Below are 25813 nucleotides of genomic sequence, written 5' to 3'. Positions count from 1 at the left end.
ATGCAGTGAAATTAGAATTAAAATATAATGTTTTCAAGGCACTTATTCATAATCTATTCTAACTCTATCAATCTTTTTTCAGGTATGCAAAATACCCCGAGACCAACTCCAGTCTTAACGGATAAAATGTTTATGAGGTATTTTTATATGGGGCTGGTTTTCAATTGACCGTTACTCCTAAAACACGGCTGGGATACCCGCGGTTCAAGTTTGAATCGGGTTGCTGCGTGTTTAGCCACCGTAAGTCTAGCGAAGAGTGTGCACAGCAAGCACCGGTTGCGGTTATTAGAAGCCCAATGATGTCCTAGTCTTGGCTTTCCCGTTACCGAAACCTTACCCCTGGGCTCAGTCCCGGCCCCCTGTGCCCCGCTTGGGGCTCCCGCCCTCCCTGCGATTTCCCTGTTACTCTCATTGCAGGCGCCGCAGGAGGCAGCGGGACGGCTGAGAAAAGCAGCTCGGGACCAGGTGCCCTGCCCCCGCCGGCACCCGCCTCGACTTAACACCCCTCCCACCCCCCCGGTGCTGCCCACACGGCCGCACTGGGCCCAGCCCACTGCGAGAGAATGCAATAAAGTTTCTTAAACTCCCACGAGGCCTCCTGGCCTGGCTCCTTGCCGGCGGGGCCCCGACAGTTCGGTGCTGGAACCCAGGATGCACAGCAGCCCGTAGGGACCCCCACCCCCGGCTGCGGGCTCCTCCCGACCACACCGGCCACTCCAGTTTCCGGTAAGAGCCACTTGACCTTCTGCTTTGCTGGCTTTGCCCCACGAACGCCCGCGGGCGCGGGGCTGGGGTTCACTTCCGGGCCCGGGCCTGACCCCCCTGTAAGTAGAGGAGGTGGCACCTTTGAATGCAAGCAGCTGGCAAGCCTGCTCCCCATCCCCGCCTTTATTCCAGCCTCCTTAAAGGTGTCAGGGTCATGTTACCCTTGTTACAGATGTATCAGGAAAATGCTTAGGTAATCATTGGCTTTAAAATCTCATAGAGCCCTGACCGGTGTGGCTCAGTGGATAGTGCGCAGGCCTGCGGACTGAAGGGTCCTGGGTTCGATTCCGGTCAGGGGCATGTACCTGGGTTGCGGGCACATCCCCAGTGGGGAGTGTGCGGGAGGCGGGTGATCAATGTTAGTGGATAGAGCGTCGGCCTGCGGACTGAAAGGTCCCGGGTTCGATTCCGGTTAAGGGCACGTGCTTGGGTTGCGGGCACATCCCCCGTGGGGGATGTGCAGGAGGCAGCTGGTCGATGTTTCTCTCTCATCGATGTTTTCGATGTTTCTGACTCTATCCTCCCTCTCTGTAAAAAATCAATAAAATATATTTTTTTAAAAAATCTCATAGAGTTGTTAAGACAGTAAGTGTAACTGAAAGAAGGATGTTTGGTAAAGTTCTTCAGTTCTTGACTCTCTGTAATCGTCCTTCGCTCTTGTCGTACTTACTCCACCCACCAGATCTTCCTCCTGCACTCAAAGCCCCCTTCCACCGGCCCTGGCCCTTTCCACCAACCCTGAGGCTTCTGGTCAGTCCTCCCCCGCCTGTCCGGCCCCTCCGGCCCTCCCTTCCCCTCTGACGCCCCCAGCCCCCCTCCCACTGCCCCTCCGTCTCTGGACTCCACCCCTTCATCCACCCCCTCAGCCATCTTATTGAGCCCCATCTCACTGGTTCCAGACAACCCAGCCTCCAGCCCTTTCCAGCATCTGCACTGCAGACCCTTCCTACTTGGACATGTCCCCACCACCTCTAGCCCTTTGTGGGGATTCTCTCCACCCTGACCTCTCTGGTCATCTCCTTGGGCACCATGCCAACACAGTGCTTCTACACCTCTCACTCCCTCCTTGATCCTCCACTGGAACCGGGAGACTGGATATGTACCCCCCCACCCCATACGGCCGGGGGACCCTAAAGGCCAGGTGGACCGGCCCACACCAGGTACTTCTGACCACACGAAGGTGGCCAAGTTACAGAGATGTCCTTCCTCACTCCACTCCTCCAGGTTGAAGTGAGCCCCTGCACCCCAGGCTCCACCAGTCCGTTTGTATTGAGTGTCAGCCTCAGACCAGCTCGCCTCAAGTTCACAAAAATTCCTAAGGAACTGTAAGTCCCGGACCTTTACCTAATCCCCTATAAGCCAGGCTCCCCCATTGCCCCTCACTGCTGTCTATACTCGTCCCTGCCTCACTGCACCTCATAGCAGCTGTTCCTCTCCCTCTCAGCATCCACTCCCCACCCCCACGGAATCGTGCCCCTTGTCTTTCCTGTGGGACACGTTCCTCCCAGAGAATTTCCTTGACTGTTCCTGGGAACAGATTACAACCCGGTTAAACCTGGCCCTTTGATTGATAAGATCTCCCCTCTTCTAGTGCCTGGTCTTCCTGCGGGTCATCCTTATCATTCTTTATCTTCTGATGTACCATTACCTTATGTCACGTGGTTGGAACTACGCTTAACACTGTTAGGGTTGTACAATGATCTCCCTAGTCCTTCTCCCCTTATTCTGTACACTGATTTACCCCATACCTCTAAAAAATCTCCTAAGTCGTCACTATCTCTCTCGAACCCTAGACCTAACACATCACCTCCTCATCAGAACCTGTTTTCCCCTCTTTCAGCTAGCTACACCGCAATCCCAGCCTCCCTACATACATGGGCCAACTCCAGTCTATCCATCCACTACAAGGTACATGGAGGACTCCCATTCCAATTCATGCACCTTGATGAAATTTATACTTCAAAATCACAGAAATGACTAAAGGAACACGCACAGGCAGGGCCGTACAGTTACTCCAGTCATACTTAAACAACATAACTGAGCACTCCTCCAACAAAGTCCCCATCTTAAGACCAGTAACAACCAACACCATCATAGTATCTCAGGCCCCTCTCTGCATCAACAGGACACACCTTGCAGGAAAGGTTTTAGGATATCTTGATCAACGCCTATGCTACTTTACTCTTGAAATTCAGCCCTCTTTCAAGCGTTGGGCAAGTTATATAGTTACCCAAACAGCCTACTTCTCAAAGCCTGTTCAATTCTCAGCCTGGCCTACCATCTCAGCAACCTTCCCAACAACTGACACTTCCCAGTTCTGTTCAGGTCGACCTCTTTCCTGCATTAACTACTTCCCCTGGCAGGATTGCAAATCACAATTACGTTCTAACTTCCGCCAAATCCCATCCCATGGCCTCACACACTCCAAATTTTGGGTAGACACTGACAGAAAATATATTTTTTTTGAGAATACCACCACAGGGGCTACACAGGTCAATCCTGAAGGCCTTTTTCAGCTCCTTACGGGGGCAACCTTAGCTGGAACTCTTTCTGTTTGGGAAAATGAAAACAACAAGCTCACTCACCTCTTCACCATTGAAAAAACCTTCTGCTTAAAAAATCAAGGAATCTTGTTACTGTGTGGTACCAGTACCTACCTCTGTCTCCCAGCCAACTGGACTGGGACCTGTACCCTAGTCTATCACCCCTGAGAGAGACATTGCCCCTAATAACCAGACCTTTAAACTTCTCACTGCTTACTCTGGGACCAGCAAGGACAAACTAGATGAGAGGGCCACAAAACTCTGACAGCTCTCAGAATCCTGGGGCACCTGGCCACAGAATCTAAATTGGACCTCTTGGCTTCTGCCTTTAGTTGGATCCCTCTTAATGTTCTTTCTGGCACGGATCTTTGGCTCATGCATCCTAAGAGCCATTTCTTCCTCCCTCCAAAACTACATCCAGGCTATCACTAAGATCCATAGGGGAAATAATGCTTCTCCAGCCCTACACTAAATATCATCCCCTCCCTCAGTCCCTAACTAGGTAGGAACAGCTCTATGCCCCACCTGAGCAGGAAGAAGCTACAGAAGAATGAGATCAACCTCCCTCGTCAGCCCCAGTTCACAGAAGGAAAATAAAAGGTAGCATGCTAGGCATATTCTGAATCATTCCCCTGCACTCAGTTCTTTTCCATTATACCCCACTTGCATCTCCTGCTCTCTGCGGTTTTCCTGTTATTATTTCAGGTGTCACAGAGAAAGGTGACCGGCTGAGAAAATCGGCTTTAGACCTGACTTCCTGCACCTGCATCTGGTTCCTGGGGACCTTCACAAGACACAAATATCCCACCCTCCCTACTCTTGCTTGCTGACAGGGATATACTGGTCTCAGCCCACTGTGAGAGAATGTAATAAAATTTCTTAAACTCTTAACAGGATCTCTTTGCCTGCCTCCTGTTGGTGCGGACTTAACACCACCCACTGCTCTTAACTCATGGCCTAGTCTAGAGTGAATTGAAGAGCCATGGTCTTTATGGAGTTCTCACAGTTACCTATCTATGCACCTCAATATGCAGACATTGGACAACCTTCTTTCACAGGCTCTTGAATTAGAAGGCTGTGCCTGTAAGGAATGCTATTTTTTATTTGGAGCCTTGCTTGTTTGCACATTTTAAAAAACCTACAGTAGATAGAAGGAAAATGAAGTCAAGGGGAACTTGTTTATGACTGGTCTTCAGTTCCAATCCCTAGCAAGAGTACAAAAAGAATTAACTCTAGCCCAAGACATGATGAAAAGAATTGGATGTTTATTTTCTGTTATTCCTGAGAAGATGAAATGGTACATATGTTACAAATGACTTTCATTATTATAAGTGAATTTAGCAGTTCCATACATAGCAAATGACCTGACTGAAAATCATTTCCATTCCCTTATTTAAACCCTTAGCACCTGGGACACAGCTCCATTCATTTTATGCCCTCGCCTACTCTAGTCTCCTAACTTAAATGATGGCATTCAGGCCTGCTTTGGGGTTCTGTGTTTTTCTCTTATCCTGAGAGTGAATTCATTTTCACTTTCTACTTGGCCCTTTATATCAAAATAAAAAATTGCTAAGTTTTCCTATGTAATAAATATTAAGGTCTTATGTAATAAAAGAAAGGCCTTATAAAACCACATTTCCAGCTACCACTCTTTCTCTACTTTTATAGCCAAATTTTTGAAGTTTTTAATTGCCTCCATTTATCCCAAATTCAATTTGATTATTCTTTTGGTTCTGCCTTGTTTATATCTCAAAATAATTTACTTATTTATATTCCTACTCTGGTCCAAGCCATGATCACCTCTCCTTTGACAATTTCCTATCCTTCCTACATTCACTTTTGCCCTCCAGTCTTCACACAGCAACTAAAATATTTTAAAAACTCAGATCTCATAATGTAAGTCCTTCCTTAAAAATCACAAAGTTTTTCTCCTGACTTAAAGTCCAGTTATCACCATTATGGTTTATATATGGTCCTATGGAATCTGACTCCTATTTTAATTGTCAAACTTACCCTGGCTTCCTTATGCCATAACCATAAGTTTGTTTTCATTGCTGTGAAGTTCCTGTGACTTTATCAACTTAACCACACTCTGCCTGAAACATTTCTCTAGGGTTCACCTTACTGCTGCTCTCATCTTTTAGGTTTCAGCTTCAATTCACTTTGTCAGAGAAATCTTTCCTGGTCCTCCCAAAGTAGGTTAAGTCTTCTAGATATATGCTCTCATTGGACCTTGTAATTTTTCTGTGGCTTTCATCATAGTCATTTACTTGACATTTATCTTCCTTGTTAGATATAGACCTCATAAGGATTTTTGTCCTGTTCATTGATTAATTCCCAGCACTCAGCTCCCTCCCTGGGGATTCTAGGCATTCATTCATTTACTGGATGGTTGAAAGAAAGGGCATATTAAGAATATAAAACATGATAAAACAAATGCTGTAGAGTGAGAACAGATCTTTTTATTCATATACTGAGATAAACTTCAGAGACTGAAAGAAAAAAATCAAATCATTCAGCAGAACATTAAAATTCATTCTTGAACAGAGTTCTCACAAAAAATTTAAGTCTGATATAACATTAAATATTTTACAAATCAGACATTTCATTTAAATCTAATCGTATAATCTTGAGTGCACTATAGACAAAGATTTCCTTGACCAGTTTCACTTCATTTAACTAATACAAGGCTTCCATTAAAATCCTACCACACCTTGAAAATTACCTGCAGCTTTTAAAGACACATGACTTAAATGGAAAGTCTTATGTAGCAATCCAGAAAAAAAAAAATAGGTAAGAAGCATTTCTTAATACAAATAAATTATAAAATATTTATGTGTGAGTTCCTTCTCATTGGCATAGTTATCCAACTAAAACTATTCATTTTGAAATTGGTGCTTAAAATACTCCAATGTCACTGAAAAATGCCTATCATTTTAGAAGTGCTCTTAAATGGCAACTCTCAGATGGGAAAGTCCCGATTCCTGTGCTGAAGTGAAGTAGACTTGTTCATATTCATGCCAGGCGTCATCTGTTATGCAGTTACTAGACAGCTTGGCAACCAGTAATCCCAATTTTCAGTAACATACTAAACTAAGACATTCCAAGAAACACTTCTTACCACCTGCATGTTTCCAGATTGCTAGATATAGAAGACAATTATATTTGAAGTATGGGCCTTACAACAGGAAACTTGAAAATATGAAAAATATTACACCAATGGAAGAATTCCCACCAATGAAATTCTGTGAACTGCTTTCAAAGAATATCCACGGCTAATGGAAGCTCTGCTCTGTGCAAACATAGTGTGGTATAAAATAATCACACATTTGAGGTATTAGCTGGAAAATATATACAACTATACATGGACACATCCACAGACTATTCACAAATCTATTGGCCTCCAAACCAGCAGATAATAAAATTAAATAACCACGTACCACAGGAAAAAGTTACAGGGAACTTACAAAAAAATGTGGTTACATAGTCCTTAATATAAGGAGTATGTTTTGAATTAATGTTTGAGGGAAAATGTCTCCATTTATATGAAAGTACCTATTTAAATAGTAATAAAACCAAAAAGGAAACCTGAATTCTAGGACTATTGCCTCCCAGATTATTAAAGAAATATGCAAGAATTCCTTGAAGATCCTCTTCTACCCACTTTTTCTTTGTAATTAAAAAAATACAATTAAAAGATTTTGGGAAGTTATTATCAGATGACTCCTCTTCACTGGTTTATAGAAATATTTATGGATTTTAACTAGGCAGTAATCCATTGTGGCCAAAAGACAAGCCTTTTTAGCTATTTAGTAAAGATTAAAATTCTGGTTCATTGTTCATTTTTGGAAGTTTTTCTATTCTGATAAGAAAAAAGATTATGAATGCCATTTTAGTTTGCTTCACTTAGTATAAAGACAGTTACATGGGGAGTAGTAAACCCAAGCTTCATATGGGGAAGGCTAAATAAACACACTAATTTTCCTTTTGAACCACTTAGTCCTCTGACTTATACTTACTGAACTGGAAAAAATGGCTAATTTGGTCCTCAGGCCAACATCAAAAAATATTTCACTGCCTTAGCACAAGTGGGAAATTTACTTTTAATGAATATGTAGGAATCCATTATTAGGTAATATTAACATGTCAAGTGTATTAAATAACAGCTGCACTTGAAAATAGTGGAGACCAACAAAGGAAATCAAGATGTTAATCATATTTCTTGGTAACTATTTTACATATTAGTGTAAATGAAGAGTTAACAGGAAGAAAACTTAAGCATAAAAGTGCAATTAAAGAAAAGGGCTGAAATTTTACATTCCTGTTCCTGTGAACACCTGAGCTGATACAAAGGCAGACTGGCTTAATGCCTTGGCATACATATGCCGTAAGGACCTTTTCTCTACCAAATCTTTGTAAATCTTAAGTAAGCATGTAATGATTATGAAACAACTACTTATTTAAGCATCCAAATGCAATCTGTTTCTAAAATTACTGTTCTCATTTATTAGATGGATTATACTTTGAAATTTCTCATTGTTGAGAATTATTTCATTAAAATAAATTCTGAAACGTACAAATGTCTAGCACCTGTCTAATTGAGAACTAAGGAATAAAAAAAAAAGTAGAAGAAAAGGTATTATTTACTTTCCCCCACATCCTCACAAGGATAATGTTTATATGTGTGTTGTAAAAGATAAAAATGTAAATCATTAATAAATATACTTGCTGCCAAACTTCTAAAATACCAGTAAGAAAAGCTAGTAAAGCAATACTTAAAGAGGGCTATTAGGCAATGATTAAAATGAACAGTACAAGTTTTCAAATGAAATTGCAAGGCTCATGTAGGTAAAACTAAGATGACAAAATGTTGGATTTTTAAAAGTAGCAAAAAATATGAAAATCTTACATCTTAACACATTGTGGACCAGTAGTTTTATTGCTAGCTTTACCCAGTGACCAAATAAGTTTCTATTGAACGAGTACAAAAAATGTTTTACATAAATGTTAAAGGCATGCTTTAAAATTAAATACCCATTGCATTCTGAAGTTATTTATTACATGTTCTTACAAGCTAACATCTTTTTAAAGTATGATACTTTGTAAAACATTGTGTAATATGAAGTGAGAATTCTCATGATCTGTCCGCAATGTGTTAAAATAGCTAACGTCTTCTTATTTTGTAGAATTAACCAAAAATTCTAACACTTGGCTGGGCCTTTACACCATGATACAGGTAACATTAAGGACTTAATCTTTATTTGCATATTTTATATGTAGCTTATGCTGTCAGGCACTCAGTCATTTCCCACGGTTCGAAAATTTTATCAAACACATTTCCCCGAACATTTTATGAAATATAATAGAATGTAGAAAAGAAACTGAAATGTAATACTGTCCAAAAGCCATGTATGACTTGTTAATATATTTCATTTATTTTTATAACTTTATCTGCCTCCTTAAAGCCAGGATTAAGGGAAAAAAGAATCAGGCAATAGAGTCTAGTCACATAAGCATCAACCACAATCGTGTAAATATCCCAGTGAAATGGAAAAATAGCCTCGCTGGTTTGGCTCAGTGGATAGAGCGTCGGCCTGCGGACTGAAGGGTCCCAGGTTTGATTCCAGTCAAGGGCATGTATCTTGGTTGCGGGCACATCCCCAGTAGGGGTTGTGCAAGAGGCAGCTGATTGATGTTTCTCTCTCATCGATTGTTTCTAACTCTCTATCCCTCTCCCTTCCTCTCTGTAAAAAATCAATAAAATATATTTAAATAAAGAAAAAAAGTGATCATTTTAAAAGTTAACAGATGCTATAAATTGACTACATTCAGAAAAAAAAATCTTTAAACAAAGGAATACTGCCACTTTAGTTAGCATTCTCTCACACACAAAAAAAATTACCAAAGATGTGTTCATGTTCCATTAACTGAGAATGAAGTAAAATTATTACTATGTTAAACATAGATTAGAAATCAACTAGTTTCATACCCAATATAGGTAATAAAACGTCAATTCCCATCTGATTTCTCAAATTTATATTATGGATTTAACTACAAGGAGCTTATTCCTAATGGATTAATTGAATTCTCAATGGTGAATAGATTTTAGCTCAGAATTTTATAAGGATAACTTGCTATAAATCATTATTCTATCTGCTGCTATATTTCTGCTCACTGTTGCATGTGGCCAAATAGATCATGCCCTGATCAAATAAGTGTGCTGTAATCTACTTATGTATTTAAGAGTTGGCAATCAGGTTAAAAGGCACAAAGCAAAGTAGTAGTTTTTCCTATTATTTATTTGTAGAAGAATCCATTTACTTTTGGATTCTGCTTAAATTATCACTAAGAAGAAACTGCAAATTTCCATGAGGGTAGAGGAAACATGTTGGTTCTCTTCATAAAGTTTAGCAGCTTTCAAAGACATATACAGAGGTGGGCAGAAGTAGGTTTATAGTTGTGAGTACACAAAAGTTTATTCTTATGTTATTATTCATTAATTACGTATTATTTATATTAAAACCATAAACCTACTTTTGCCCTCCCCTGTATATGAACATTGGGGGTATTTTAATAATTGGAATTGCAAATGACATAAATGCAATTTACTGTTGAAGACCCATTTTGTTTAATATCTATATAGCCATTTCCTCATATTTTCTTTAAAATCTATCAGTATAGCATTTCATTTCTATGGATGGCTTAGCAATTCATAAAACTAAATAAACAGCAAACTGATACTCAATACCAGTTCATTTATCTCAATATATATTTTGGAATATAATGGCAATATTAAAATAGCTAATAATGCTACAAGATTTTACACAAAATTAATTTAAACATCTTTTGTTTTTCCTTTTCTTTTTGAAAAAGTTTCACTGTTTAAACTCTACACATTCAACATCTGACAAGTAACATGTACCTTTGTCACAGAACATTTATTCCATCAATTTAAACTGAAGTGTCTCATGGAGCTAAACACAAAGAATTTAAATAAAAAGGCAATAACTTATATGTACACAAAATGATCATTTCATAAATATTCACATAACAAGGGGAAAAATGGAGAATCACTAAAACTGAAAGCTGCTACAGGTGTGATAATCCTTTCTTGAGACATTTTTGTGAGTCATCATAAAAGCTTTTAAAGTGAAAATAATTACAGAAGCATAACTAAAATATTGATTTTAGTTTTCAGTTTATTACTATTTAAAGGAGTCAGTAGGTCATCAACAGTCCAAAATTTCAGGGACCAACTATTCAGTTTAGTCTTTAACAACAAATCTTTTTCTTTAGCTCTCATGATGAAACTAAACTCACAGGAAAAATAAATAGTACGCTAGAAGATATACACAAAGCTCCAGTTCATCCTCCTTTATAAAGACTGGTCAGCCGCTCCAGTTCTTTGCAGTTGTCCATGCTCAAGGCGTCTGCCTTCCTTCGAAGTCGTTCATCACGATACACTTTTGCTGCATATTGCATATCTACTTCTGTTAATAAACAAAGATATTTTGCTAAGTAAATAATTTAAATCAAGTTGTTGTTTTTTTTTAACACAAATGATGTTTCATAGAAACCTTTCAATGTACTTCTGTTAATTGACTTTTTTTTTTTTTTTTTAAAGAAGTCCAAGTGCTACTCCTAAAAGCTATTTGGAAACCTAGCATGTAAAACACACACAGAACTGCTCTGGAAGAGAAACAAGGATGGAGTCCTATCAACCTTTTCCCTCCACTCCTGTTGCCAGTAGTTTAAGAACTACTGCTCTAAAGCAGCATCTTGAATCCATATGCTATTCTGCTACTGGTTGTTTTTGCTGTGACCTTTTATTAAGGTGTCACATTTATTATTTCCAAGACTTGGAAGTAGAAAATTTTGAAATCTGTTCTGAGTTTGCTTGAATTTAAAATTATATATATATATATACAATAACTGTACTGAAGGAACACAAAGGAGAAAAAAAGCTTCCTCTACAATCATCGTAGTGACATTCAGCAATAAGTACTTCTGAGGCTGCCTTCAGTATGTGGAATACATCACTAAAGAAAAATAAATGCAGTAGCTATCAAACATTCTTCAGAGTTTTCCTTGTTTTCCTGTTATTCTCAGCCATTTCACTGTTTGGTACAACTTCGAAAGGGTGGCAGTACTTAGAGAAGATGTAACAAAAAAAAAGGGGGACAACAGTGACCAAAGTAGAGGACATCAGCCAGGACCACAAACAGAATACTCAAAGTAAGAGTGTTTTCTATTTTTAAATATCTTCAGGAATGATCTTTATTCAATCATTCAGGCTTGAATTTAACAACTAATATATTTACAAATGAGGCACTTAGAAAATCCATTTGCAGCTGATTCTTTCCAAATGAAGTAATTAACTCAAAGTTCAGAGGGCTAGTGAGTGGCAGAACCTGGATTCCAATCCAAATCTCCCAATCCTAGTCTAATATTCTTTCCATTACCTCTATTTATTATATTTCATAAAACACCTATTTTACCAATTTAAGCATTAGAGAGTGTTAGAAGTGACTCCAAAACAGAATAACACTGAAAGAATATTCATTGGCCAAAAATCTCTTTGATTGTATTAAGTTACAAAAGAAGAAAATCTCATTTTACTTAACTAGTAAAACATTCAATTAATGGGTTAATTAATCTTATATCTTTACTTCCATCTTTACTCAAAATCACTAACATAGATAGATGTACTGAATTTATTGGATTTTATTTTGAAAATTTCAAACCTCACATTTTGTCAATTTTGCTTTTACTGTTTCTACAATAAAAACTTGTGATTGTTGTAGTTATTATTACTTTATAGAACCACTGAGAGTAAGTTACAGACATCATGACCTATCATTCCTAATTACTTTATCATATTTTTCTTAAGAACAATTGTACTCTCTCACATAACCATAATACAATTTTCAAATTCAGAAAGTTAATAATGATATCATACCACCTACAGTAGTACTCAACGTTCTGGCCCTTTAAATACAGTTCCTCATATTGTGACCCAACCATAAAATTATTTTCTTTGCTACTTCATAACTGTAATGTTGCTACTGTTATGAATCGTAATGTAAATATCTGATATGCAGGATGGCCTTAGGCGACCCCTGTGAAAGGGTCGTTCGACCATCAAAGGGGTCGCGACCCACAGGTTGAGAACCGCTGACCTAATATATAGTCCACATTCAATTTCAACAATTGTCCCAATGATGATATTATTCACTTATTCAACCAAATATTTATTGATGACAACAGTAACACAAATACCACTTAAGTCCTTGCTATATGCTGAATACTGTTACAGGCCACAGGTACGTTAAAACATACTGTCTCATTTAAGAATTGAGTTCTGATTATATACTAGGCAATTCTAGAACATTCTTTAAGGAAATCTGCAGTAATCACTTCCCAAGACTTTGAATAAGTTAAATGTTAAACGTTTGATCAACTTACTCTGTTGTCTTTCTTTCCAGCAATTATCTCGAATATTAGTCACATAATCTTCTTCCACACTCTTTTCTATCTTTTGTAATAACATTCCTTTATATTCATTTTTAAAGTCCTTGTTGACATAATAAACGACACCTAAGTTTTCTGTCTGCATTTTAATAGTTTGCCCTGATCCACTGTAAAAGAAATGCTTGATCATTATTTTTAATTAAAATTGTACATGCTGATCTGCTACTATAAACCAAGCTAACAAAAATAATTAAAAAGAATTAAAATTATTGGTAATCATTTATTTACATTTTCTCAAATTCACAACTACTACCATCATGTAATAAAAAAGTAATCATATTTTAATATACTATGTTCTCTCAATTTTTAGTTAATAAAAATTTTATTTGGAAGAAATATAAATTTATTTCTTGTTTTTAGACCAATGTTTTTAATACTGTAAAATCAGTGGCAGTAGGATTTTACAGAGCTTCCTATATGTTCATTGTATTACACTAAAGTTTTCTAGAATAGATGCTGCATTAATGGACCTCATATATCAAGCACATTATGAAAAAATATTTCAGATAACAAATATGTTTTTACTTAATATTTAACAAACAGAAGACTGAAATCATTTCCTCCTTAACACAAACCTATGTAAGATTATGACAATTCTATTTTTGTCTTTTAAAGTACTTTTGCCTTTAATGTCATTACTTATTACATTAAATTGCTACCAAGTTCAAATATAGCATTGTCCTTATCCACAATGGAACAGATGTAAACTAACAACATATATAAATTTATCACTTGAGTAACTATTTTAAACACTGGACATTTTAAAACCTGGTATACTTGTAGTAATAGAAGATTTGGCACTTAAAAATTTAAAGAAAATCACAAGGCCTTTTAATGAAAGCCAGATAAAAACAAAAATTATTTTTTACAAAACTTTACTTAGCTACTTACGATCTGGGATATAAGGAATAAGGAGGATTAGTGACCATCAGTTGGCTTAATAATGACACAAGAATCAATACAATAATGGGCATCAGCTGGATAAACACAGAAAAGCCTCCCTGTAAAAAATCATCAAAGAATAACAAATTATAATATAACTGTAGTTGTCAATAATCTAACAGTTGTCATAAATTTTTATAGGCATAAGGGCCATTTGAGATCATCTGGTTCAGTGCTTTCAAATCTGCCTGAACATAACTTTCTGAGGTGATTCTTAAAAACTTAGCTTTCCAGGTGCTTCACCTAAGGATCCTGATTTGGAAAACACTGAAACAACCTGATCTTACTTTACAGATGAGAACTTCTTTCTCTCACACCCACAGACTCTTATCAATAGGCAACAGGTTGCATTTCTACTCTGGATTTGAAGGTAGAGCATTGGAAGCTTGAATGGCAGAGTAGGGGCCCAGGCCTTTTAATTTCTAGTCTAGTGCTCTTTCCACTTCATGTGATTTAATTGTTGTATGCAATAAGGTATAACTGTTACATCCAATTTAAGTTTTTCAGTATAAATTCTAAATTCTTTAGGACTAACAATGAAAAGTAACCTTCAAGCCGTAGCTGGTTTGGCTCAGTGGATAGAGCGTTGGACTGCAGGACTGGAAGGTCCCAGGTTTGATTCTGGTTAAGGGCACATGCTTGGGTGCGGGCTCAATCCCCAGCAGGGGGCATGCAGGAGGGAGCCGATCAATGATTCTCTCTCATTATTGATGTTTCTCTCTCTCCCTCTTCCTTCCTCTCTGAAATCAAAAAAATATATTTTAAAAAAAGTAACCTTCAAAATATGCACACTGCAGGTTACCTTCATTAGAACCATAGAAAACCAAATTTAAAGGTTTCATATTGCCCAACCACCCTCCTGCTCCCCTAATACTCTAAGGAATATTCTTGTCTCTATTGAACAACTCTGGTAAGAGAAAACTCACTACTTCCTTTTAGAAAAACTTGCTCTATTTTCAGACAACTCTAATTGCTTTTCCTGAGCTGAAATTTGCCATTTTACAATTTCTACTCATAACATAAACATACATCGCCTCTTTCTTCTTCTCTTTCATGTCCACTATGCCGATGCTGATGTTGATGGCTATAACCAGCTCGCCCATTTGAAAATGAATGTACACTACCTAGAGAAAATTAAAAGCAAGGTTAAATTAGGGAGGACAATTATGATTTTAAAAAATTATATTTTCTTTTACAAAGAAAATACTTTTAGTTTTATTCACATTTTAATTTTTAAAAATTACTAAAATAATACATGTTTGAGCAGTGAATGCTTAATTGCCTTCTCCTTTTGTGAGTGAAGGGTGAAGGGAAACAGCGATGATTCTTCCCAGACTTTGCTTCCTTTCAAGTAAAGTAGAATTCTCTCTTTATGAAAACTTGAATATAAGTTCCTCCCTAATATGCATACACAGAGAACATTTTTTGTGGTTGGTTGCTTTTATGAACCTTGAGTCACTACTCTGAAACCCTGCATTCTGCATTTATCAACTAATCACAAATATATCTAAAAATCAAAAATTATTTTTTTAAAAATAGCTGTAGAATACTCTGGTAGAGGTAAGCCACAATTTATTCAAATATTCTCCTTCTGATGGACATTCAAGTTGTTTTCAAATAAGGTGACCAACCAGAAATGGCTACAACTGACAAAACAAGCTATGGTACAAAGGCAAAAGAACTGAAAATACTATCAGAAAATTCACTAGTACCTGAAAGATATCTAATTGTTCCTAGCATATTTTTAGTCAGAATTATTATTCTGAATATTTTTTTCTGAGATGTAATTATATATCCTAATGTTTAAGAATATAGGTTATATTTTTAGTCATTAATTTGTATTTACACATTCTGTCCTTCAAGGACTCTTTATAAGATATTCTATCTATGACTACCATCTTTCTCAGAAAAATTCAGACAGAGCCACCAGAACAAATGATATCGCTGTGTTTATAAAAGTTCTCCAAATCTTGAATGGGATGTTTAACTGAGAACCTTAAGGAAATGTAAAAAAGACTGGAGGTTTAATTATAAACACCTTAGAGAAGCTGCTCTTAAAGAAAATTAATTTCCGTACAACAACTCACAGTAAATATAAACTAGCATAATAATACTTATACTAGTATTATACAATCTATTCATTTAGTAGTACGCTATAATATTTTACTTTGATAGCCTAGTTCAAGTAATTATTTCTATTCCAATATAATTTTTAAAACCCACTCACTTTTTATATAATCTATAAATCAGACATTTTAATATTTCAATGGAAAGCACTTCCACATATATCAAAACTAGCAATCTATATCATTATTAATAAAATATATACAAAGCTTTCCAGAGAATCAATGTCAAATCGTCATCCATAACCATAATAGCACTTAACTAAGACATTATCACTGGATTTCCTACTTATATATATATATCCTTTCTTCAGCTTTATGTAAAATACAGAATATTGGTACTCTTCATTTCTTTATTTTTTTAATTAAAATATGTTCTAGGAAAAAGGCAGACTTATAGTAAAAGTAATGAGTATAACGTTTTTCTTCTACTTTCATAAAAAACCATCACAGAATGATAATGCTGTAAGAAATACAGAAAAGAAGGTAGCTAAATCATTAAATAGCCTATCTGGAAGTAAAAATCTCTAGCTTCATAAAATATAATACTTATAATTAACATTAAAATACCTGAAGGAAATCCACCACCAAAAAATATATTAAACAAGTCTTCTGGAGTTATATCAGCTTCACAACCTCTATGGAAATTAAATCTACCACTGTTTTGTGGATTACATGCTTGTTCTTCATTGCCTGTGAGGTCATACTGTTTTCGTTTTTCTGGATTGCTTAAAATAGCATAAGCATTTCCAATCTCTGAAAAAGTAATGAATAAGAGTTGGTAAGCAAAGTTTTTATATTACAAGACTGCCCCATATAAAAACTGTCATGTTAACAAACAATAACAAAAACTACTTGAGGCTAATCAACAAAATAGTAAAACAGTAAAACTTTCTTGTAAAGATACTATATTTGCTTGCAATTGCACATATTATTACCTCCCAGAACAATTTTTTATAGTAGACAGGCAAGTAGACTGCCTTAACTGTAAGGAAATGTCCATCTTACTTTCTTACTATTGGGCTTCATCCCCTAACATTCTGCTTCTTCATTTTTGAATATCCTGATCTAGTCATTCTTAGTGCCATTCAGACCAATAATAATAGTCAGTACTACTGCCAGGCTCCGAACCCCAAACCTTAATATATTATTCATTATGATGCCCACTGTACAGATGAGCCCCATAGGCTCAAGTATGTTAGGAAACTTGTTCAAGGTAAAAAAAACTTTTTAGCAAGTAAACTCTATGCAACCTACATCATAAATCTTTTTTTTTGCACACTCCAGCCCAGAATGAGTTATTTTTCATTCTATTTCTGAAAAATTTATTCCTCTTAAAACTGTAAACTTCATGAGGGAAGAAACTATGTCTATGTTTTCACTGCATTATCCCAATAGTTCACCATAAAGTCTAAATTTGTTTTTATTTAATATATTTTTATTGATTTCAGAGACAAAGGGAGAGAGAGAGATAGAAACATCAATGATGAGAAAGGATTATTGATTGGCTGCCTCCTGCGTGCCCCCAATTGGGGATTGAGCCACAATCTTGGGCATGTGCCCTGACTGGTTATCAAACCATGACCTCCTGGCTCAAAGGTTGACGCTCACCCACTGAGCCAGTGGCCGGACCTGAATTTGTTTTTAAATGAATCCAGATAGTCTCTAGTTTTCCCATCTCACTTCGTTACTTTCTTCATATTTATAAAGAATTCTGTCAGACTCCCGTATCCAAAACAGGCAATGGTATCAACGTAACCACTTCATAAGTTATATAAATGTCTAATGACTATGTTGTACACCTGAAACTAATGTAATATTGTATGTCAACTGTAATGAAAGAAAAATTTTAAAAATTAATTTTTAAAAAAGGCAATGTTACATAGGTTATGAAAATATCTTAAGGTAATTAACAAAAGCAGAAACTACCCTATTCTCATTCTGAAACTTCTAATCATTTCATAAATATAGTTTCCTTCTTAAACTAGATCTCATAAACCTCTTGCAATATGGGATATTTTAAAAATCCTTTCTGAGTCCCTTGTGGTGGCTGCTATAGGTACTGTGCAAGCAAACAGATGCTCATTAGGCAGTTGTCTTGGGCTGATCACCTATCACACTGAAATTAATGATACACAGATACTCTGGAACTTTTCTTCTGATAGGGCTTCTTAAACCTGGATTTCAAAGATATGTCTCTGATGGTATGTAAACTCTAATGTATGAAAAATTAGGTGGATGATCCATTTATTTGAAGAGGTGGTATAAAACTTTCTTCAGATTCTCAGGCAGATCTATGACTTAGAAATATAGCTATCATTTATAAAGTTGCTCCAATGTGGAAGCATAATCAGAGATCTACACAATGTACTAACAAACAACACCAAGGTTTTAACCTATACCTACAAAAAAAAATCTATCAATATCTGTCGAAGTTGTACTTCCCGTAATAATACCAGTTTTAGAATTTAACCTCTATTCACTGAATGGACTATTTCAAGTAATTTCATAATGCTATTACTTTTTAAACTACTAATATATTATCAACCCAATTCTATTTTTAAGGTTTTACTTTTTCAAAATTTCCAAACATTAAGGTATTTTGTGTTACTTGTGAAATACTTTCATAATCCATAAGTATATATGTAAAACAATTTATGTTATCTACTGTGACCAACTTTCTATTTATTTACTTTGTGGTACAGCATAACCAAAATTTCTTTCAGTTCCTTATTATCTAAAGATTAAATCCAAAATTTATTTTGGTATTCAAAGACAAGATACATTTCTGCCTCAGTCTCAGTAACTTCACAAAAAGATACCTTTCACTTTACTCATTTTTCTTTAAATTAGTTTTTTATTTTGAAATAACTTTGGAGTAACATGAAGTAGTAAGAAATAAATAATAGATATCCCTGCATCTGTTATTTAATTTCTCCCAAAGGTAATATCTTGTAAAATTACAGTACAGTATCACAGATAGGGTACTGACTAGATACAGTCAGAACAGAAGATATCCATCACCATCCTCATATTGCCATTTTACAACCACACCGACTTCCTGCCCCTCCATCCCTTTTTCACTTACTGACAACCACTAATCTATTCCTTACTTCTAAACTTTTGGCATTTCAAAAGTTTATTACATAAGTGAAATAATACAGTATATAAATGAAATAAAATCTTCTGGGATTTGCGTTTTTCAATCAGCATAATTCTTTTGAGATTCATCCAGGTTGCTATGGAAAACAATAGAGTTCATTGCTTCTTATTTCATAATATGAATATATCACTGTTTCACCACTCAACCACTGAACAGCATCCGAGTTGTTTCTAGTCTTGGATACAAGTTTGGGTATAAACATAAATTTTTATTTCTTTGTGATAAATGCCTTGGAATGCAGTTGCTGGGCGGCATCTGAATACTTAGTTTTTATGAGAAGTTGCCAAACTGTTTAACAGAGTGACTGTCATTTTACATTCCATCGACAATGTCTGAATGATCCAGTTTCTCTTCAGCCATACCAGTAGCTGGTCTCGTAACTATTTATCATGATATCATTACCGGTACATTTATTTAGGTGTGTAGTGGTATCTCATTTTGGTTTTACTGTGCATTATTTCTAATGGCTAATCAATGGATGTTAAGATTATTTTCATATGCTTATTTGCCATTTGTATATCATCTTCAGTGGAATGTCACTTCATATCTCTTACCGATTTTCTAACTAGATTATCTTTTTTTAAAAAATTTGAGTTCTTTATATATTCGAAATACTAGTCTTTATCAGATATGTGCTTGACAAATATTTTCTCCCTTCCTGTCGCTCATCTTCTCCTCCTCTTCATAGGGTCTTTGCAGAGCAAACTTTTAAAAAGTTTTGATGAAGTCCAACTAATCAATGTTTGGGTTTTTTGTTTTTTTTTTATAATCATTGCCTAGCCCAAGATCCTAAAGGTTTGTCCGCATGATTTTTTGCTAACAGTTCAAAAAATGGTGTTCTAAATTTATTCATTTTTAGTTTGTTCTTGGATAAAGCACAGATTTCAGTCAAGGTTAATTTATTTTTTTGTTTATAAACATTCAATTACTCTAAAAACCATTTACTGAAAAGACTATCTTTCCTCTATTAAATTGCTTTTGCACCTTTGTAAAATATGAATTGGGAATATTTGTATGGGTCTATATGTGGGTTCCCTAGATCTAAGTCTATCCCTCTATAAATATCACAGGTTTAATAACTGTAGCTATAAAGTAAGCATTGAAATCAGGCACACTGATTACTCTTATTCTATTCTTTTTATAAATCATTTTCTTGTATTCAGGTTCTTTGCTTTTCCACATGAGTTTTAGAATAAACTTACTTTTACTTACAAAATATCTTGCTAGAGGAAAAAAAAAAGTCTTGCTAGGATTCTAACAGAATTGTGTTAAATATGCATATCAATTTGGAGAGACTTGATACCTTTACTATGTTGATCTTCCAATCAATGAACATGATATCATTACATTTATTTATATCTCCTCTGATTTCTTTCACTAGTATTGCACAGCTTGGAGCATACAAATCCTATACAAGTTTTGTTAAACATCAGACTATATTCTTGCTGATTTTCTGTCTAGTTCTATCAATTGTTGAGTGAGAAGTGTTCAAATTTCCAACTACAATTGTGAATCTGTCTATTTCTTCTTCCAGTTATATTAGTTTTTAATTTACATATTTTGCATCTCTGTTCTTTGGTGCAAACACGTTTATATTGTTATGTCTTCTTGAAGGACTGACCCTTTTATCATAACATAATGCCCGTCTGGTAATTTTTTTTTTCAGTACCAAGTCTACTTAATATTAACATAGCCACTCCTGCTTTCTTTTGATTAATCTTTGCATGATGTATCTTTTCCCATCTCTTTACTTTCAGCCTGTTTAAACTGTCATAAATGAAGTGAGTTTCTTGTAGATAATATATAGTCAAATCATTATTTAACTTTCTATCAATCTAATTGATATATGTGGATAATTTACATTTAATGTAATTACTGAGTTAGGGCTTATGTCTGCATTTTATTTTTTGTGGTTTTCTTTTTTCTAAATTCCTGTGAGTTATTTGAACTTTTTATTAGAATTTCATTTTAATTTATCTAGTATTTTCTGAGTGTACTTCTGTACAGCTTTTTGGTGGCTGCTACTGGTATTACATTATATGTACATAACTTATCACAGCCCACTGCTGTCTTCGTTTTACTAGTTCAACTATACTGTGGAATCCTTAATTTTCTTTCCTTTCCTTTATCCTTCCTCATTTATAATATAATCGCTTTATATATTTTCTCAGCAAACATTTACAACTATCAGACAATGTTAAATATTTTTGCTTCAAATGTCAAACATAATAAAGCAATTCAAGAGAAGAAGCAAAGTATATTCCATTTACCCATATTTTTCTTACCATGTTCTTTGTTCTTTCTTGATATATTAAGATTCCTTCTTTTACTATTTCATTTTGTTTAGAGAACTCCCTTTAGCTATTCTTTTAAGGTATATCTGCTAATGACAAACTCTCTTATTTTTCCTTCATCTGAAAATGTCTTGGTTTCCCCTTCATTCCCGAAAGAATATTTTTGCTGGGTATACAATTGGGGGTTGACAGTATTTGAAAAATGTGCCATTTTCTCCTGGCCTGCATGATTTCTGATGTGAAAGTCACTGTCATTTGAATTACTTTTCCCCTATAAGTAAGATGTCATTTCTCTTTTGTGGCTTTCAAGACTTTTCCTTTGTCTTTAGTTTTCAGAGTTTGACAGTGGATTTCTTTGGGTTTATCTGTTTGGAATACATTCAACTTCTCAAATTATATAAGCTTATATGTCTTGCCAAGTATGGGAACTTTCAACTTTTTTTTTTAGTACTTTTTCGCTATGTTCAGACTGGATGATGCTTATTTTTCTATTTTCCAGTTCACTGATTCTTTCCTCTACCATTCTTCTGTTTATTCCATTCATTGCCAGCTTTTATTTGTTTTTGTATTTTCAAGCTGTAAAAACCTCAATATGATTACTTATATAATTTGCTTATTTGCTCAAACTGTTTCTTTGTTGAAACTTATTTTTTCTAAATTTGTTTTAAGCATAGCTGCAATCACTCACTTAAGTAGTTTTATGATGAATGCTTTAAAATCTATGTTAGGCAATTCTAACTTCTCTGTCATCTCCAAATGTATTATCTACAATTGGCTTTAAAGTCACTTTGAGGTTTTCATGCTTCTTATTTTGACAGGTGATTTTCGATTGACATGTGATAACATGAGACTTTGGACCTTATCTGAAACTTGTTTTACCTGTCTCCCCCTGACACTATTCTGGTATGGGACAAGGGGATACCACCTTATTATTTGACATCTGAAAGGAGAGGCTCCTTATTACCGTTGGGCAGCGATAGGATTTTTAGTTTTCCATCAAGCCTCCATTGATATATATTTGACTAGAAAGAATAGGGGTGCCTCATTACTACTCTCCAGGTGGCTTTACCATGAGGATGTGACTTTGTTTGCCTCTGAATGGTGGTGAAAGTCCTCTCTACTAGGCCACTTATGACATTACCCAAATGGGGAGGGTAAGGGGCACCTTGTTATTGCCAGGTAGACCTGGAAATTTCAGCTCCTATGCAATCTTTTTTCCCACCACTCCAGGAGGGGTGGGTGGGTTAGAGAATCTCATTATACATGAAGAAGGTGGCAGTCTAGGTTCTCTACCTAGCCTTTGTCAGTGTGGGTGTGGGTGTGGCCACAGTTTTTTTTTTTTTGTCTGTGGTATTCGGCTGCAGGAGAATGGCTATTGCTTAAAAGACTTCTGTCTTGCCAGTTTACCCTTTTCTATTCACTTGGCTAAGAGACATCAAGCTTTTCTTGGGGACTGTTGTGCTCATAGGTGTTTCTGGATTGTTTGCTTCTCTAGAATCCAGTCTTATAGAAAAGACAAAATCAAAACCCAGCTAACTTACTGCCATGTTGTTCTTTGGATCCCAAGGTCTCTAGCCAGTCTACCTTCCTCCACCTTTCAGAGTTTTCTTATGTGTTTTTTAAAAATATATTTTTATTGATTTCACAGAAGAGAAAGGGAGAGAGAGAAACATCAATGATGAGAGAGAATCATTGATCGGCTGCCTCCTGCACGCCTACTGGGGATCAAGCCTACAACCTGGGCATGTGCCCTTGACCAAAATAGAACCCAGAACCCTTCAGTCTGCAGGCTGATGCTCTATCCACTGAGCCAAACCAGCTAGGGCTTTTATGTTTGTTTTTTATAATATTCAATTGTACTTTAGTGTGAGGAATAGGGAAAAGTACATCTCCGTTTTGTTGAAAATGAAAATTTTCACTGATTTTTAAATCACTTGTGTCATTCTCATACCCAAGTTTCTACCATCATCTCTCTTCTCTAACCATATAAACCATATTTATGTAGAGAAAACTCTTAATTCTCACTTATTATATGAGGGCTTCCCTTATTACTCTGCTTATAATGCTATTTTATCTTCCTTACTTTTCTTCAGATATCTTTATTCTATGTTTTGGTATTTAATTATATACAGTCTGGGATCCTGGGTAAGTCAGTTAATCTCTCTAAGCCTTCATTTTCTTATTTGTGAAAAGAGGATGACACTGGTCCCCTAACTATTTCATAAGATCTGTATATATAAAAGGCTAATATGCTAAGTGTCCATCCAGGTAATGACGTCATGTAGCAACACCCAGCTTCCTCTCCCTAGCGACTAGCCTCCTTGCAGTTTCTTCAGCTCAGGAACATGACTTGCTTTATAGCCAGGTGGAAACATTTCACACTTTAACCAAATGTCCATGAAGTGTTTTCCCTGCCGCATCTCATTTGATCCTCACAGAAGTCCTGGAGTAGGTAGACAGGAAACTGGGTGGAATCCTATTTTCTTTTCATTAGCTGGAAAACCGAGATTTATAAAGTTTAGAAACTTGACCTGACTAAAAAGAGGTAAGAAATGGTGGACCTTAAAAAATGACTTCAGGTTTTCTCACTGCGCAGAATACAGTCAAACACTGATGCAGTTAAATATTTTACCCTTTGTTCTCCCTGCGTGATCTACAATAATAATCTGTTTCATGTTGATATTTACTGCTGTGTTGCTGACAATTACCTGAAAGAGAAGTTGGGGCGCTTCACTGGACTGGAAAAAGTTTATCTAAATCAGAAAGCAGGTCTAATTAAACAAGTTTATTTTATATCTATAAAAGGCTAGGTTGACTCGCACATGCGTAATACATATAAAAAAGCTCTAGCTGGCACCAACCTCACGTGTGTGTTTCGATCTTTCATTGTTGATTGTGAATTTCGTTGACCCTTCTATTATAAAGGGCAAAAAGCGATATTAAAATATTTCTTCTAATTAATTTCCTTTCAATGTGCATGAAATCATGCACTTGGGCACTAGTATTTAATAAGCATTAAATAAAAAACTATAAAATGCTTGCCAAATGTTAGGTATTATTATTATTTCAAATGTTCTATATGAGGTTTGACTCCCCTTTATGAATGACAAATTCTTTGAGTAAGAGGGTGTTTCATATTCTCGGATTGTCTATAAGAGTAGGCCAAAGAGTAGAATTGACTTCTTTATGTTTAGAGACACACTCTAGATATTAAAAATATTGAACTAACACAGGCAATATCTCTGATCCATTCTTATTTACCAAGCAAACATATACAGCTAATTCATATCCCTTTTATTACATTCATGTATACATAGAAAAACACAGATACTATTCAGATAGTGTCTAAAATACTTGTGAGTCTCTGAAGACAATGTTACTGTTTTGAAAACATCCATGTCAGAGAGAAGGGATGTATTTCAGTTAAGTATTGCTTTAAAGTGTGCTTACACATAATGTGCAAGTCACTCTCAAAATATATTATTCCATGCTCTGAGAAACTTACAATCCTAACTGTAAAGAACAAACAACCACATGAATTGCAAGTCCATTTACTCTACCCTCCTTGATAGCAACCTTTTATTTTTAAAGCTTTACAAAACACAAATGAAAATATCTGTTCTATCTAATTTAATTCCCTAAACCAATTACCCCCTCTTTTTCTAAGAGAAAATTAAAAGCAAATGGTTTCATGTTCTGCAAAAAGTGTTTTGGTAATTACAGAGCAATCAACCTATACCTACCTTTTATACAAAAGAAAAAACTATAGCTCTGCTTAGATTAAACAGCTTGGTATCCCCAAAATAGAAGTTAAGATAGACTGGTTAAAATAAGATGACCCAAAAGGTAATCAAAAGATCCTGTGTGCTGGATGAATGAAACTTGTCATTTCTGTATGACGACACTAGATGTAATATTTTCTAATTAACTGCCTTTACTCACCAAGCATTTATGGATTACAACCTGAGTTTTCTATGCAGTTTTCACTCAATGAAAAATGGGCTCATCAACAAACTTCCTATTCTGACCTTCTTTGGGATTAATTGGCATTCTGATTTATAGATAATCTCCTGTATACTGAATAATGTCTTTCCTCTAGAGACAAATCATCTTAGCATGTTGATAAATATTAACTTTCTAGTTTTGTAAAGCAGAGCATTAAAATCTAAAATATACTAAACCAAAGTACAACCAATCACCTTTGTTAAACCCCGTCTGGGTGTGTAGCTGGGGTGACATTTAATGCTGTTCAACACTTCAAAATGCAACACAGGCTGTAAAAATATTGGTAGATCCACTTATTGTTATTCCAAAACCAATAATGCTAACATGACTTCAATGCAGAAATGTGAGAAAAAAGCAGCTTAACATTCGCAACATGAAGAATGATATCACCAGTGATGGCGAACCTTTTGAGCTCAGCGTGTCAGCATTTTGAAAAACCCTAACTTA

General features: G+C 35.8%; 1 protein-coding gene and 1 long non-coding RNA gene across 6 annotated transcripts in view; one reads left to right on the top strand and one right to left on the bottom strand.

Annotated features, from left to right (window-relative positions):
* The first annotated feature begins 187 nt into the window (after positions 1-187).
* On the top strand, positions 188-4199 carry LOC102773575. Of its 5 annotated transcripts, none has more exons than XR_436148.2 (4): positions 188-240; positions 418-726; positions 1990-2090; positions 2606-4199. It is a non-coding gene; the product is annotated as an uncharacterized LOC102773575 (long non-coding RNA). The 5 variants fall into 5 exon arrangements; XR_001515401.1 differs by having other exon boundaries at positions 1990-3908; positions 4014-4199; XR_001515398.1 differs by having other exon boundaries at positions 1990-4199.
* Positions 4200-10176: 5977 nt separating this feature from the next.
* The window catches only part of DNAJB14 (DnaJ heat shock protein family (Hsp40) member B14), a 37293-nt gene continuing 21656 nt past the window's right edge, over positions 10177-25813 (bottom strand). Inside the window, exons 4-8 of the mRNA XM_006773004.2 lie at positions 16475-16660; positions 14811-14905; positions 13731-13840; positions 12774-12946; positions 10177-10798 (exon numbers count right to left, since the gene is read on the bottom strand). Coding sequence (XP_006773067.1) covers positions 10674-10798; positions 12774-12946; positions 13731-13840; positions 14811-14905; positions 16475-16660 — 689 coding nt within the window. The 3' untranslated portion in view covers positions 10177-10673. The remainder of the gene's footprint in view (positions 10799-12773; positions 12947-13730; positions 13841-14810; positions 14906-16474; positions 16661-25813) is intronic.

Source organism: Myotis davidii, unplaced genomic scaffold, assembly GCF_000327345.1.
Source record: "Myotis davidii unplaced genomic scaffold, ASM32734v1 scaffold226, whole genome shotgun sequence".
Taxonomy (NCBI): domain Eukaryota; kingdom Metazoa; phylum Chordata; class Mammalia; order Chiroptera; family Vespertilionidae; genus Myotis; species Myotis davidii.
Note: the sequence above shows the minus strand (reverse complement) of the source record. Positions and strands in the feature narration are given on the sequence as shown.